The sequence below is a fragment of the Podarcis vaucheri genome (assembly GCF_965113315.1).
Source record: "Podarcis vaucheri genome assembly, chromosome: 7".
Taxonomy (NCBI): Eukaryota; Metazoa; Chordata; class Lepidosauria; order Squamata; family Lacertidae; genus Podarcis; species Podarcis vaucheri.
In genome coordinates, this window is record NC_138765.1 from 50,297,589 (window position 1) to 50,313,125 (window position 15,537).

Sequence of the window (15,537 nt, forward strand, 5' to 3'; positions counted from 1 at the left end):
AATACCAGTGGCCTTCTTTACTGCCTGCAATGAGAATCTGGGCTCCTTTGGAAGGAAGGGATATAAATTAATTCAGCCAACCAACCAATAAACCTAAGAGTCCAGCTGGATCAGATTAAAGGCTCATCTAGTTTAGTGTTCTTTTCCCACAGTGGCCAAACTGATACTTATGGGAAGGCCCACAAATGGAACATGAAAGCAGTAATGCTCTCTGATGTTCCTCAGGAACTGCCTCTGCTATGGAAAGTATTGTGATTAGTACCCACTAGAACACAACACTGAAAAAGAAGTCAGATTTGGAAAATGTGAATGCAGAACAAGATTTGGAAAATGTGAATGCAGAACATTTTATACTTAATGTAGCATCAACCATCTCTTAGATACTGCTGTCCAAAAAACAGGTGTTCATGGGGTGGGGTTGGATTGTTGGCTCCTCTGTGGTAAGTGCTAGGTAATTATACCACTTGTGCCGCAATCAACAGAAGTTGAGTAATAAAGTTTGGAACCAACTTGGGAAGTTTTTATATAAAAGTATTAAATCTGTCTATGGGGGGGGCACTGTATACTTTTTTGGGGCGACGGGGGCGGCTGTCCTTACCTGGTGAGTCAGATGGTGTAGATGTCCCGGGCTCCAACAAGGACTTGGGCTTAATCTTCCATTTCACAATTGGGGAGCGCTGCAGACAAAGAGGAAGCTTTGCATCTGTAGGGAATAAAAGTCAGGTGAACATGTTAACCAGATTGAGAAAGAGGCCTGCTGCAGTTGAGATAGATAACAAGGCTGGCAGTTCTGTAAAATGTCACTAAGTACATTCTGTGTGTAATATTTAAGGATCACTGTACACAGTGCTCCAGCAGATGCTGTTCTGTTCTAGAGCTCTTGGCAGTGATATCCCACTTCTAGCCTCATGGCAGATGGGCTAAAGTCATATGTACATAGCAGTAGTTACAAGCTGGCAGATGAGCACAGCTAATGGACAATGGCCTTCGGAGTCCAATTCCTTGGCTCCAAGTACAGTGGTACCTCTGGTTACGAACTTAAGGCGTTCCGGAGGTCTGTTATTGAGATGAAACTGTTCTTATCCTGCGGTGCACAATTTCCATTTGCATCCTGGGACAAAGTTCACAACCAGGAGCAGCTACTTCTGGGTTAGTGGAGTTCATAACCCGAAGTGTTTGTAACCAGAAGCGTTCATAACCAGAGGTACCACCGTAGATTTTTATTGGTATTCTTATTGCTTGTCAGTTTATGCTGTAGTAACACACTTCTGTCATAATCTTTTTATTCAAGAGAATCCATGAATCCCCAGTTTCGCATTATCAGGATATGTGGCTAGTGGCAATTCCAATGGACATGTAAGCAGTGACTTGCCTATTATTTCTTCCAAAACCTGCTTATATTCAGATCTCAGACAGAGGCTTGGTGGTTTCTTTGTATCACACTTCTGACATGCATAACCTCTTATCTTGTCCAATGGTCTTTTATACTAATGAATGTTTCACTGACCTTTCTGATTGCCTTATTTATTTTCTCCCTTTTTAATATAAGTCCATTTGGGACTTTATGTCTGCACTATCTTATTGTTGACACTTTTAATCAACATTCAGACTGTTGCAGATTACTCACACACCCCTCAGTTTATCTGTTGCCTACATGCCTTACACTTTCTTCTCCCCTATCCTTATTTTTAACCCCTTTCTATTTCATTGAACTTGTAATATAGAATGAGACACAAGCTGGTGACAACCAATAAGAAGGATGGCAAATTTAAGCAAGGCTGGTGGTCCAGATTTTTTGGGCGAGGGGAATTATCTTAAAAGGTAATATTACTCTTAGCTCCATAGCTCTACTCTTTCTCCTTCAGCCATGCACATTTAACACCATAGTCCCCTATCATGGTCCATACCCTCTTCACAAACATTTTATGAAGCAACATCATATATGATTTCTCTCTCTCTCTCTTTTTCTCTCTCTCTGTGTGTGTAAAACTTACATTCTCCCCATCTGCTGACCAGCAACAGCCTGTCTCACTTAAGGAACACTCCAGGTCCCTGGTAATTCGGTACATACCTGAGGCCCAGTGCCTATTTTAGAAAAAACTAACCCTTGCCTTCTGCTGACAGCATTTTGAGACTACTATCTAACCAGTTCCCCACACTTTGAAGTGTTGAAGACACTGTCCTACACAGTTCCCAAACCACCACAAAACCAAACACTGGTACCTTGTATATTAATTCACCTGACTTACTTTTACTTCTAAATAGGTGGCAGGGATGAAGGCCAATCTCACTGAATCAGTGCTTAGTGGAAGAAAAAGCAATATAAGTCTAAAACGTTGACAGTTGTTTCTTGTTAACAAATCCAAAATGAAATGAGACTGGGAGAAAGGGATTATCTGAAAAGTACCCCAGGGTGCATGGAAGCAGAGTTTTTGCTTCTTGCAAGAGCCACCTAGACAGTAAATTCATTCTTTAGATCATGATTTGTGCTCTGAAAGAATGCTGTGCTTTGCATGTTTACTTACGGTGCAGCTCTGCTGCACAGGCCTGGTCCCTGAGCTGTTCTTCATGAACAGACATGGCCCTCCGGTTTGCCACAGGCTTCAGACGAGATTTGGGTTTGAGTTGATTGTCTGAAAGATAGAGGGTAGGGGTTATAATGCTATTCAAGCAGGCCTTGACAAATTTCAGGCGTATTCTGGGAGCAGCCACACAGAAAGTAGGTTTTGCTGTTAAGCCATAACTTCTCCAGATTTGGCCAGCCTATTACTGGCAAGCTACAAACTTTGGATTAATTAGCTACATCCCATGCAATGTTCCAAGAAATACAAGTTTGCTGAGACAGCCAGATTACACTTTCCTTCTCCCTTGTTCCAAATGAACATTATAGCAAATTGAGACATAGAGAAAACTTGCTTCACTGTGCTCTGGCCTCTGGGATGTTGGCAGAGAAGCAAGCAGCAAGATTTTGGGAAGCAGGATTTCAATACTGGAGCCCCACTAGTACCGGAATCTACTTAACGTACCTCCAGCAATCACGTTTACGTCAGCATATGAATTCTGTAGCTCGGCAAATGCTCGTCCTTCTCCAGCATTGCTAGTCCTCCGCATAGGAAGAGGGCCTGCTGTGCTTCTCCCAATCCTGGGCAAACTGCTGCTCCAGCTCTCTTTTGCTTTCTGCTCTCTTGGGCTGGCTGGCTCTTGTACGGCAAAAGCTCTTCTTGGCGAAGAGCTGAGTTCTGAACACTTGCCCTTGAGCTCTACATTGAGTTGCTTCCCAAGAGCTTTCCAGGATAGTCTCCCCTCACTGGATCCTCCACTGGGTTCTGTACCTGTTCTGCCAGCAGCATCAGCAGGACCTAGCCGCACGGAGGGATCTGCAATACAGCACCACATGCTATCAAGTGGACCGGCATTCACACACCCCACTCTTACATGCTTGATCAGTTCTTCTGGGATGATTCTGCATCTCCAAATCATTTATTTATTCCCTCTTTCTACCATTATTATTACTTTTTTACATTTTCATCCTGTTCTTCCTTCACATTGCTCAGGGCAGCATACATGGCTCACCCTCTGATTTTATTCTCACAACAAGCCTTTGAGGTTGGTTATGGTGAGGTATATTGAGTAAGCTTGATGACCGTGTGGAAATTTGGACAACATTCTCCCCAATCCTAATACATTAAATGTCACTACACCACACTGGAACTCTGTGGGCAAATGACTTCCTGACATAAACCCCCAAAGATACCCCAAGGGCCATATCTCCATGCAAAACCTGGAGGAACGTAAAGCAGTTTCATTCGGAACACTATATTTTTTTTCAAAAAAAAATGTGATGTGGCCTACCCCATCAGTACATAAATGCATTCTGTAGAAACTGTTTCAGTTCATCTCTGAGGAATTGCATGAAGCAGCTGTGCTTTTGCTTAGTTCGCATAGGACAAAAGTAACTTGAGCCTAATACAGAGAGGCTATAAACTAATGATCTGTTATTCCCCAGCCCACTGTGGGGCTGGGTCAAGAGTTTGTCCCATGACCTCTGATCTGTGTTCTTTGAGACCAAGGGCTAAACTAGACATGACATTAAATGTGTCTTTGTACTTATTGTGCATGGTTGTTGTTTTTAATGCAGATAGCAGCCACTGAAAGGGTTTATTATTATTGGGAACAGGGATGGGGGAGTTTAACCCTTACTTGCCCCTCTGTGGTCCTGACAAACACTGTTATTCTGAAGCTGTTGTTTGCATTGGGAGGAAATCCCCCATTATCCCATGCCTAGCTTTGGCCCTGAGCTCTATAAGCAGATTGCCATGGCAAGTGTGTGAACAGTTGAAGAGACTGATCTGCTATAGCTAAAGAGTGAAAACTACAGTATTATAAAGCACCATGGAAAAGAAACTCACCAATCTCAAAGCACACCTACCTGTGGACATGGAGTGTGTGCGTGATTTCAAGGGGCAAGGAGGAGATTCCGCTGAACTGTCCACAATATCCCCTAGAAACCAAACAACCACATTCAAGAACCAGGCAAAAACAAGGTGTAGAATGTGTTTGGGGGCATGGATTACTGCTGAAGGTCAAAGGGTTATTTATCCAAAGTGCAGCTAAACTTGTAAAAACCTAGATCCTGCTGAATGCAGCTGGAGGCTTATATGATATAATCCTTCCCTGCATGTAGAAAACTAACTAGAACTCTTCTGCTTGACATCTAGTTTTCTACATGTATGGGATTTTTTTTCTATGGAAGATAGTCTGAAGGCAACCGTAATGAAGCTAAGCAGGTTCAGGTCAGGTCAGTGCCAGGGTAAGATATAGCCTGGGAACCTCATGAATGTATTACTAAATTTTGATAATGGAAAAAGCAACATATGAATGGCATAAATTCCACCAGTGTGAAGTGATAAAGCTTGTGCACAGGTTAACCACTTCACTGAGAACTAGATATTGAACACCATTGCAAGCTCATTATATGTTGCATATTATCTCAAGAGAATTAGTTGCAACCCTTTTGGCTCCATGTGCCAGATTCCTTATCATAGGCCAAATTTGATATACGAGTGGGGTTAGTCACATGTCAAAATCCCTTGCCCATCTTTAATTCCCAATCTTGGAGATTTAGAGCTTGGGGCAACTGGCAAAGTCCTTTAAACATTTGAGCAAGTGGGTGCCACAGGGAGGAGAAAGAAACCTGCTCCTTTCTCCTACCCACCACCACCCTCTCAGATGTTTAAAGGGGTGGGTGGGAGAGAAGAAGCAAGCCTTTAAAAATCTGAGCAGGCAGTGGAGGGTGAGGGAGAGGAGAAATGAGCTTGTACAATGCATGCTTCTTTCACGTCCTCCGTCACTGTCTGCTCTCTTGGATATTTAGAGAAGCACTCCCTTTCAGACATACCCCACACTTTGAAACTCCAATTTGGGGGGCTTAAACAGGAATGATGGCATGATTGAACTAAGCAGATTTACCCTCCGTTCATCAGCTGTTGAGTGGGAATTAAATCTTACTGCCTTGGCTACATGATCGTGTTTCCTGCTGGGAACAGTGCACCGCCAATGCAGGATTAAACCCTCTCCTGCCCATCAGCAGATGGGCAGGTGGGTGTGATTTGGGGAAAATAGCCTTGTGGGGTAAATGGGACCAAGTTTGGCCTGCAGGCCAGAGGTTCACCACCCCAAATGTCAGGCTGTTGGCACCTCTGCCAGCAGTATATCCGGCTGGCCCAGCTTGAAATTTGGGAGTCATGCTCTCACAAATCTCCACATCATTGTGGCAGGTTTGCTCTAGTTACTCACTTAACATGAAAATACCTTGCTCTTGCTTGCAGAAAGATACCCCCATAGCTCATATTTGAGAAGATCGGAACCATTACATTATAAAATAGAATTTGAAACAGTGAGTTGATGCTAAAATAAATCATTTGTCATTATGTGTAGCATGATCTCTTGCTCTCACTTCATCAGCAAAAGTAAGACACCTATCCATACACCATAGACATAAAAGCACCACTCATATACTCCGTAAAGAATGAAACTTTACTGTCTCTTCCCAACACCTTCTTCTCTACTATCTCCCCACTTCTCTTTCCCCCTCAACCCCACATTGCTTATAACAAAAATGTCTCAAATTGACTGCAATTGATCTGTGTGAAAGACTCTACTATTTGAAAATAGAGACACTGAATGTATTCTTGTTATTTATGGAAAATCTTTTACTAAAAACATATATAAAAAAGGAATGGCAACATATTGGATCCCAACATGATCTTCCTGAATCAGTGAAAACAGCATTGTTGGCTGTAGCTAGCCTTCCTCAGATTTTCTAAGGTTTACAGAGAGCACTTCAATGAAGAAGTTGTAACAAACAAGCAGGGGTATTGTTGGTTTTCCTTTAACAAAGAAAACAACAAGCAATGAGTGGGTGGAAAGACACCATGGGCATGAGTTCTGTGTTTTCTCAGGAATATCTCACGTATTATTTCCCTTTCAAGTCCAGTAGATGTCATCAATGCTCAGTGCACAGTCAGAAGGCAAGCGTTTGCAGTTTTCCCTGTGCTTCTCTTTCTAAACGGATGCATTGAAGGACAAGGTATGGACTGCTCAAGCAATGTAACATAGTGAATAGTAGGAGCAGGGGAGAAGTAGAGTCAGCTGCTACTTACCATCAGAACCAGCTTTCTTAATCTCCCCATCTTTGCTCTGCAAAAGAATGCAAAGAAAAACTCTCAGGGGATAATCCTTTCTGGAAAACACTGTCTCTACATGAGAAAGGCAAGGAAAAGGAAATCCTACAACTTGGCACGAAATGGAGAGGATCTCAGTTTGACTGAAGTAAGAATTAGGATGCTGTTGGGATAGGCCCCAGTGGATATGAGAGGGAGGGTGCCAGTAATGGTCAGTTTACACACAATTTTGTAATACTATTGTTCTCATGGGCAATGGAATATCCCACTACAATCACTTAAGTGTCCATCAGATACCAGGGACTGAACCGTATCTTGGAGATGAAATGGATTAAAAGGCAACACAATCTGGATTTTTGCCGAAAGAGAGGAACATCTATCCAGTAACTTCCACTACTGAAGAGACTCTGATGTGCATGAGCAAGCCCATTAAGCAACAAACAGCAGATCATTTGGGATGTGCATTTCTTTCCATAGAGACTCACACTATGCATCTTATGCAGGTTTACAAGTACATTCCACTGCGTTCAGTAGGGCTTACCCCCAGGTATGTGTGTACAGAATTGCAGCCTTAGTTATGTTTCCGTTTAAGGCAAAATAAAACAGTGTTTTATTTAAAATTAAACTAATTGAAGCAGGCAAAGAAAATAATCTGCTCAGAACACTTTTCATTCCCTAGCTCTCATTACACTTTTAGCTTCTCCCAAAGGAGACTGCCTGTTCCAAGCAATTGAAAAGTCACTATTACTGCTAAAAAACCCACCACCAAAAGCAGCATTATCCTCACCTGTTTCTTTTTACCTTCAGTGGATAACACCTTAGTGACACCAATCCGATGCAGCATGACATGGACACGTTGTTCAAAGGAGCTGGGCAGTTCCCCATCACTCTTCTCAAAAGGCCTCTTCTATAGGACAAAACACATGACAAATCTGGGCTGCAGTGCCACTTACTACTTCAGCAAAACAGACTGGGAGCTTTACCTAGCTAGCATCCTAGCTTGGCTGTGTTGCTAAACCTTACATTTTGTGTGAACCAGGGGTGGGGGTCCTTTCTGAGGTCATTTATCTGGATACTGCCAGGAGAGCCAGGCAAGCAAGCTTTATACCAGGTGCCTTGCACAAGCCACCATCTGCTCTTCACACTCACCCAAACAGTCCAATAGTTAGTAATAGAATATCCAGTCCCTTTCCCACAGCTGAAATTTCAGTAAGATCCATCTTTCCACCCTACAGCAATCATTGCTTTGATGACAAAGAACTTGTACAGCTGCTTCTTGACAGTCATCTGTCTCACTGGGTTTGAGCAGGCAGGGGAGATAAAATAGACAACATCCCCCTGTATAACATCGCCCTCACTACGAAGTAGTCAACAACTACAGGATGCTTCCCTTTCTTGACACATTAACACAACTGGAAACCTGTGTTCTTTGAAGATATCTTGACAGTTGGTCTGTGAACACAACCACAGAAAACTGCAGCTTATGCCTAGCTTTGTTAGGGATAAACCTGTTTTTTCTTCTCCGTAGCAAAGGGGCATGACCAGTCATCTCTATCATAAGACTCACCATCTTCCATCTTAGGGCTAAACTGAGTGTTCACATTATTGACTTTAAAAGACCAGATTCATTACATGAAATGACCCATAGACACGTAATGGAACAGTCTTGCTGAAACTAAGGAGGTCTGGGTCTGGTCAGTGTATAAGAGACTGGGAATTCCATGTATGCCACCTTGAGTTCCATGGTGGAAATAGGATATTTTAATTAAATAAATACTGAGCCACACACGAGACAGAAAAGACATACCTTCTCATGTCTCACACCAAGACCCTCTTCATCTTCGCCTGACAGAAGAATCAGGGACTGGGACTTCCCCTCCCTGGAGTATTTTGGCCTGGCCCTTCGAGCACTGTCTGGAGTTTGGCTTTGCTCCAGGTAACCTCTGCTCTCCAAAGCCAGCCCTCCTTCCTCAGACTTGCTTAGTGCTTTAGTTGGTTCGCTGGCTTTGCTGGGGGCCCTTAAAATGTCACTAAGCATCAGCTTCCTGCCCCTTGTTGCTGAGGGACTACCCTCGGGCTCTTTCTCTGGCCTGGAACCCCGGCTTGACTTCGGCTTCTTGAAGGCAAAGAAGTGTCCAATTTTCTTTTTCAAGGTCCGAGAACCAGATGGTGTTGTTGGTGTGGCTGCTGCCAGGCAGGATTCCAATGATGCAGGCCTGCAACCAGACAAGAAATAATCATAGAATTACTTGAGGAGTTGCAGTCATATTGACATCTTGGAATCCTAGTGAATTTTTGTGAATAGGGCACCCTTGGTACAAATATGCCCACAATGAACTCAGTGTATTAAATGAAGGAAGAACCAGTCAGGTGCCAGCATAATTACCCACTCTGTGACAGAAAATGACAAATGCCTTGTCTGCACAGGTTGAAGATAGCAGTTTTGAATGTTCCCCAATATCAAAACAGAGAACCACAGGAAGCTAACTGCCAATACAATAGTGCCAGTGGAAGCTACTCTGCTTGGGAAAGCATTGGCTCCTTAAATAGCATTAGATAGCATTGCCACTCCATGTTAGGAAACAGCATTTGTGCTCCATTTCAGCACGGAATGTATTCATCATGCGAAACAATCCAATTCTTCATGCAAAATTTGCCCAATAGTTCTGCCTGCTGTGAAAATTGTTAACAAATCTCATTAAACTTTTATCATTGTCATAATATTTGCCTATGTCATGGGCTGCCTCCCTGATTTCTACCCCATGGTGCAGAAATGCCCCACCATCTAGTTATTGTTCACTGGTAACGACTGGGCTGAGGAAAACTCTTCACTTACTGTAAATGCTCATGAATCACCTTCTTTGTGAAAAACTCATCTAGCCCTTCATCCAGCCTAGCGATGCTTCTGTCTTCATCATTCTCACGCACAGGAGGCTGCACCTAGGAGAAAGTGCCACAGTCAGAGCGACAAGCAGGAGAAATAAGAAATGGGAGTATGAAATTGAAAAATAATCCACCACCATACAGGCTCTTTACTCTGTTCTCCTTGTTTACACTGCAGACTCAGAGGATATTTTGTCTGGCCAGCTATTCAAGCAGCAAATACTGTTTGGGTCTAGAAAACTCTTAACTGAAACTTCACATCATATCACATTACACAAATATGATGAGGGCACATAAATCCTAGCATTGTTGTTAGTACTTGTACGATGTTACACAACAAATACATGCAGTGAGGATGCACTCTTTCTTGCTTGTGACAGATACCTTTCTAGGTTTCTTGCATCCTGGATATTCTCTGATATCTTTCTTTAGGATTTGTCTCCTCTACAGAAAAACCTGTTGCTCAGGTATTTAACACTTGGATTTACAGTCACCTTCAGCTCATAAGCAGGCATGACTCAGTCATGGCAAACTCATCAGAAAACAAAAAAAAATTGCTCCCTGCTTTGGGCACCGTGCTGTCTGGCTGACCTTCTAAGAAAGGCCAATTTGCAGTCTTGAGCATGATTCACCTTCCAAGCATGGAAATCTTGCAACACAGTGGACAAAGTAGAGACAGATCATAATTCTTGGTAACCCCTAAACTGCCCCTCTTTCCATCATCACAGGTTACCAAGAGGCCTAGAAAGCCAAATGGGTGTGAGCATGGTGGGAAGCCACTAAACTGCCTCTCTTTCTGTGCTAGAGCAGGGTCCTTGCACCTGAGGCCCAACACTCCTCTAACTTTCTAGACCATGATTGTTGTGTACACCAGCAGTAAGGGCCAAACTTAATGCAGGATGTCAGAATGAATTTCTAGACTCAATGTAAAAAAGGAAAACAGAATTGTATTCAAAACATGTATAATAGAAGAACAGTTTACTGTATACTTTATATTTGGAGAAAAAAATGGTGGCAAGCACCAAGCGCAGGATTCTAATCAGAGGAGAATCCAGTTTTCTTTCTGTGGCGGCGCCCGCCCTGTGGAATGCCCTCCCATTGGATGTCAAGGTGATGGACAACTACCTGACATTCAGAAGACATCTTAAGGCGGCCCTATTCAGGGAAGCTTTTAATGTATGATATTTTAGTGTTTTTTGGTTTCTGTGGAAGCCGCCCAGAGTGGCTGGGGAAATCCAGCCAGATGGGCGGGGTACAAATAATAAATTATTATTATTATTATTATTATTATTATTATTATTATTATTTCAGAAGAAACAGAAAAAAACAGAAAGGATGATAAGGGCTGGTGTACTAGTAGGAGGCATGCCTCACATGAGCTTTATTAGGCATGATGGCATCTTTTTCTTAACCAATAATATTGAACCTCACCACCTCTTCATCCAGTTCTGATTAACAGCTTCAATATAATTTTGTTCCAGCTATACCAGTAAATCGTGTTTTTAGACATTAGTAAAATATAGAAGGGTATTCTAATGCTGCCTTAGCATGACAGGTCCCAACTTTCTAGACCAGGGGTAGGCAACCTAAGGCCCGGGGGCTGGATGCGGCCCAATCGCCTTCTCAATCCAGCCCACGGACATGTGCTTTTATTTAAAATGCATCTCTGGGTTATTTGCGGGGCATAGGAATTCGTTCATCCCTCCCCCCCAAAAAAATAGTCCGGCCCACCACATGCTCTGAGGGATGGTGAACCAGCCCATGGCTGAAAAAGGTTGCTGACCCCTGCTCTAGACACATTTATTATAGCATTGCGAAGCTCCTGAAAATGACTGCAGTAGCAGCACAGTTAACAATGGAAGGGTTGAGTTATGTGCTGTGCACATACTTTAACAATCAGTCTCATCAAGCTACATAGAGATTCATACAACCCATATTCACAGCAGATGGAGTGGTTTCGAAATGAGGGGGCTGGACTGTGGAAGCTTTCCAGGTTCTTTGCCAATTTGTTGGTAGTGCTGGGAACAGTTTAGGAAGCACAATGTAAAGCTCATGTGTTTGGTCAAGGGGTGGGACTGGCAGATAGTTACTGAACAAAGGGTGCTGGGTCTCTACACTAAATAAATAAAAGTTTGTTTCAACCATAAACCATTACAAAAGAAAACAATTGATTAAAAAGCACTTGTGTCAAAATGGACTCCATGTACATCTATATGGAAACACATAACTAATCCCCAGGACTAAATACATGAGCCCAAATTTAGAGAATGTTAGTCCCACTCGAGTCCCACTAAAATCAATAAATAAAATTAGTTGCAACTGAATTTATGCTTCATTAATATTAGAGGGACTTTCCTGTAGAAGATGGAAATAGACATAAAGAAGACAGGTCTCTAAAAGTGACCATAGTATATGACATAGAAATCCATATACATTTTTAGTTTTGCCCAGAACAGTGCAGACACCACCACTTTTTTATTATCTTGCCATTACTATTTCCAAACATCAAATCAGCTTTCTGTAAATTTGACCAGCGTTCTCAACCTTTCAGCAACCCTGGAAGCAACCTCTCTCTTACAGATTGGATTATGGAGCTACAAAAGAGGTAATACAACATACCCTAAATGTAATCCAATCCTCACACTTTAAAACTGCAGATTATATACGCCACAGTAGGGTTGCAGAATATGCTATTGAAACCCAGATGGTATAAACTGAAATCTGAGAAGTATGAAGGCATTTTAGAAACTTGGTTAATTCTCCAGCCCATCCTTTTATTTAAGCATTTAATGTTCTTATTTAATCATCTAGAATCAGGCCAAAGGAAGCAACTCCTATTGGACATGAATATACAATCTACTCCCAAATTCTGCTTTAGCTTCCTTGCTGCATGAACCCTTTAGCTAAGAAGGCTCTGGTTTAGAACATGGTGTATGCTCAAAAAATCAGAAAACCTTCTTCCTTACACACCTTTAGGATACAGAGTAGAATACAAGCAGGATATGTTCATGTGAGGAAAGCAGCGTCTCCAAGACTCCACACACAATGATGGATCCAGTTAATGACAATAACTGTTGATCCTACACTTGGTTTTGGGAATGCACCTAGCAGGAGGTCTCCCCTGGTGGTAGTACATGAGTCTCAAGTTATCCTAGAACATTTGCCTCCCTCTTATATTCACAAGTCTGCCAGCCACACCCCCTTCAAGAGAAGCAACCCTGGAGTGTGGGACAGATTTTGAAGTGTTCACAATAAAGGAAGTTAATTATTTCTGTAACATCAGGGCAAGTAATGGAAGCTACGTAGCAAGTGATAAATGAGGAGGCCTGTATATGTGCATTAGTGGTGGTAGTAGTAGTAGTAGTAATAATAATAATAATAATAATTTTGAACAATTGTAACCAACAGAATAAAAAAGCGATAAAATATCAAACATTAAAAACTTCCCTAAACAGGGAAGTACGAAGACTTGCAATTAGCATCAGCTTTTCATGGACAGTGGCCTAACCAGTGTTGGGGGGGGGGGAACATGCAGACAATAAGCCAAGGAAAGTGGGGAGTGAAAGACACAAGTAGATCACATGATACCACCACTACACAGTAGCTGAAGCCATCCTACGCTTCCCTGTGTCTACTCCTGGAAAGATAGTTACAGTGCTAGCTAAGCAACCCACAGCTTGGCACACAACACAAGACATAAGGTCGAGTTAAGCATTACAGTAATTAAACTAAAGAATAGGGAGGGTCCTAGCAGAGCAGAGAGTCCCTCCTGTGTTGTTGTTATTTATGGGAATGGGAGTGATAAAAACTGAAGATAAATATATCTATATCTTCAGCATGGAGATTGCATCCATCTTCCTTCTTTGAAATAGGACCCTTTAAAATTCTCTATACAGTGGTTGTTCTCTTATTATACAAAAAGAGAATAGTGGTCATGTTCCCTGATTAGGCACATCTGATCAATTGTAACCTGAAAAGCACAAGGACTTGAATACTGACTACTTCAGAATACATCAAGAGAGAACATGAAAATATAGAAAAACACTCCTGTTAGAAAGTAAGAGTTGTACTTCAGTGGATAATAGAATTGTAGAGCTGGAAGGGACTCCAAGGGTCATCTACTCCAACCCCTGCAATGCAGGAATCACAGCTAAAGAATGCTTGTGTGTGTGTGTGTGTGTGTGTGTGTGTGTGTGTGTGTGTGTATACACACATGTATAAATGCAATTGTGTGGGCCTACCTTTGCATCAGTACTGGCAGAAACACCAGGGTGCAGAACTCCAAATCATTTGGCACCCCAATATGTATCTGCAGAGGATGCTGGGAAATTTTTTTTGTGGCCCTGGGAACACATATTTTTATGTTTTTTTAAGGGAGGAAAGCAAACACAGGCTTTGGCTATATTCCAAAGTTTAAAGCCAATTTGAAATTACACAACACACTCAGGTCTACATTGAGGTTGTCTTCTGACTGGCTAGTCTAAAAGGGCTTCTTGGATTCCAAGATAGTTCATTTTAAAATTCCATTTAATGCGGGGCTGTTTTAATCTGGCACACATTTTAGGAAATTAACATATGCAAGTGAACATTGTCTGCATTGGTGAGTTTTTGTGGCAGATTTAACAAGCTTAAGAACTATCTGAAATTGCAGGAGTCCTGTTAACTAGAATGCTTGGATGTTTCCAGATGGGAATTTATTGTGGAATCGGTGCTACTCATGCACCCAAATTTACACAGCATGCACACAACATCATTATAAAATACGAGTCTGTACTTTTCCTTTTTACACATTTAATCCTGATTTTCCCTTACTGCTGATAAGTAAAAACAACCTGTTTCACATCAGCAGCCACTGCTGCTGCTGTGGAAGCTGGTTAGCACATTTTTGTGCTTTAGTTTCTCACATGTGTACAGTGGTGCCCCGCAAGACGAATGCCTCGCAAGACGAAAAACTCGCTAGACGAAAGGGTTTTCCGTTTTTGTGTTGCTTCGCTAGACGAATTTCCCTATGGGCTTGCTTCGCAAGACGAAAACGTCTTGCGCTTTTTTTTTTAAAGCCGCTTGAAGAGGCGCAGTTGCGACGGACCGTGCTTCGCAAGACGAAAAACATCGCAAGATGAAAAGACTCGCGGAACGAATTCTTTTCGTCTTGCGAGGCACCACTGTAGTGATGTTTTGGTGGGTGGTCTCTCATCACCACATCCTTCCTGACATTTACTCCTCTCACTTGAGCCCAACCTAGCCCTTTTGTTTCTAGTGGTCCAAATGATATGAGCGTTTCTACTGACATCTGAAGGCAGCCCTGTTGGTGGGGAAACCCAGAGAGAGTGGCTGGGGAAACCCAGCCAGATGGGCGGGGTATAAATAATAATTTATTATTATTATTATTATTATTATTATTATTATTATTATTATTATTATTATTATTGCATATAGAAGGCATATCCAAAATGTAAACAGCCTGGTTTGGAGGAAATGTCTCCACAAGGAACCTTGGAAACTTTAATTGCAGTACATTTGCTGGGCTTAACAAAAATAATAATACAGCAATCTTGGGATCTCTGTATAACCCTTCAACAAAAGAAGGGGAAAATCAAGCGAAGGGCAGCCAGGGAAGAATATCTGATTATTTCAGGCCTTTCTGAAGCAATGTCAGTGACTTCTATACCAAATAGGTATGCCAGGCATAGGCAAACCCGGCCTTCCAGATGTTTTTAGACTACAATTCCCATCATCCCTGACCACTGGTCCTGTTAGCTAAGGATGATGGGGGTTGTAGTCCCAAAACATCTGGAGGGCTGAGTTTGCCTATGCCTGAGTTATGCTGTTCCCCATGTCATTTAAATGGCAGAGATTCAATGGATTCAAACTAGTAAAAAAACCACTACTGTAGTGTCGGGAATTCTGCAGTCTCTGGGCCTAATTAGGTCCACCAGGCCAAATTTGGCCACCACAACATATTTGCTGGGCT

At 42.2% G+C, this 15,537-nt stretch overlaps 1 protein-coding gene across 3 annotated transcripts in view; it reads right to left on the reverse strand.

Moving 5' to 3' along the window:
- CARMIL2 (capping protein regulator and myosin 1 linker 2) overlaps window positions 1-15,537 on the reverse strand; it is a 62,059-nt gene that overhangs the window by 998 nt on the left and 45,524 nt on the right. For all 3 annotated transcript variants that reach the window (XM_082229268.1, XM_082229267.1, XM_082229269.1), the window contains 8 exons: window positions 9,520-9,623; window positions 8,491-8,899; window positions 7,471-7,590; window positions 6,663-6,699; window positions 4,430-4,501; window positions 3,027-3,377; window positions 2,526-2,633; window positions 599-703 (listed from right to left, as the gene is read on the reverse strand). In XM_082229268.1, coding sequence (XP_082085394.1) covers window positions 599-703; window positions 2,526-2,633; window positions 3,027-3,377; window positions 4,430-4,501; window positions 6,663-6,699; window positions 7,471-7,590; window positions 8,491-8,899; window positions 9,520-9,623 — 1,306 coding nt within the window. The remainder of the gene's footprint in view (window positions 1-598; window positions 704-2,525; window positions 2,634-3,026; window positions 3,378-4,429; window positions 4,502-6,662; window positions 6,700-7,470; window positions 7,591-8,490; window positions 8,900-9,519; window positions 9,624-15,537) is intronic.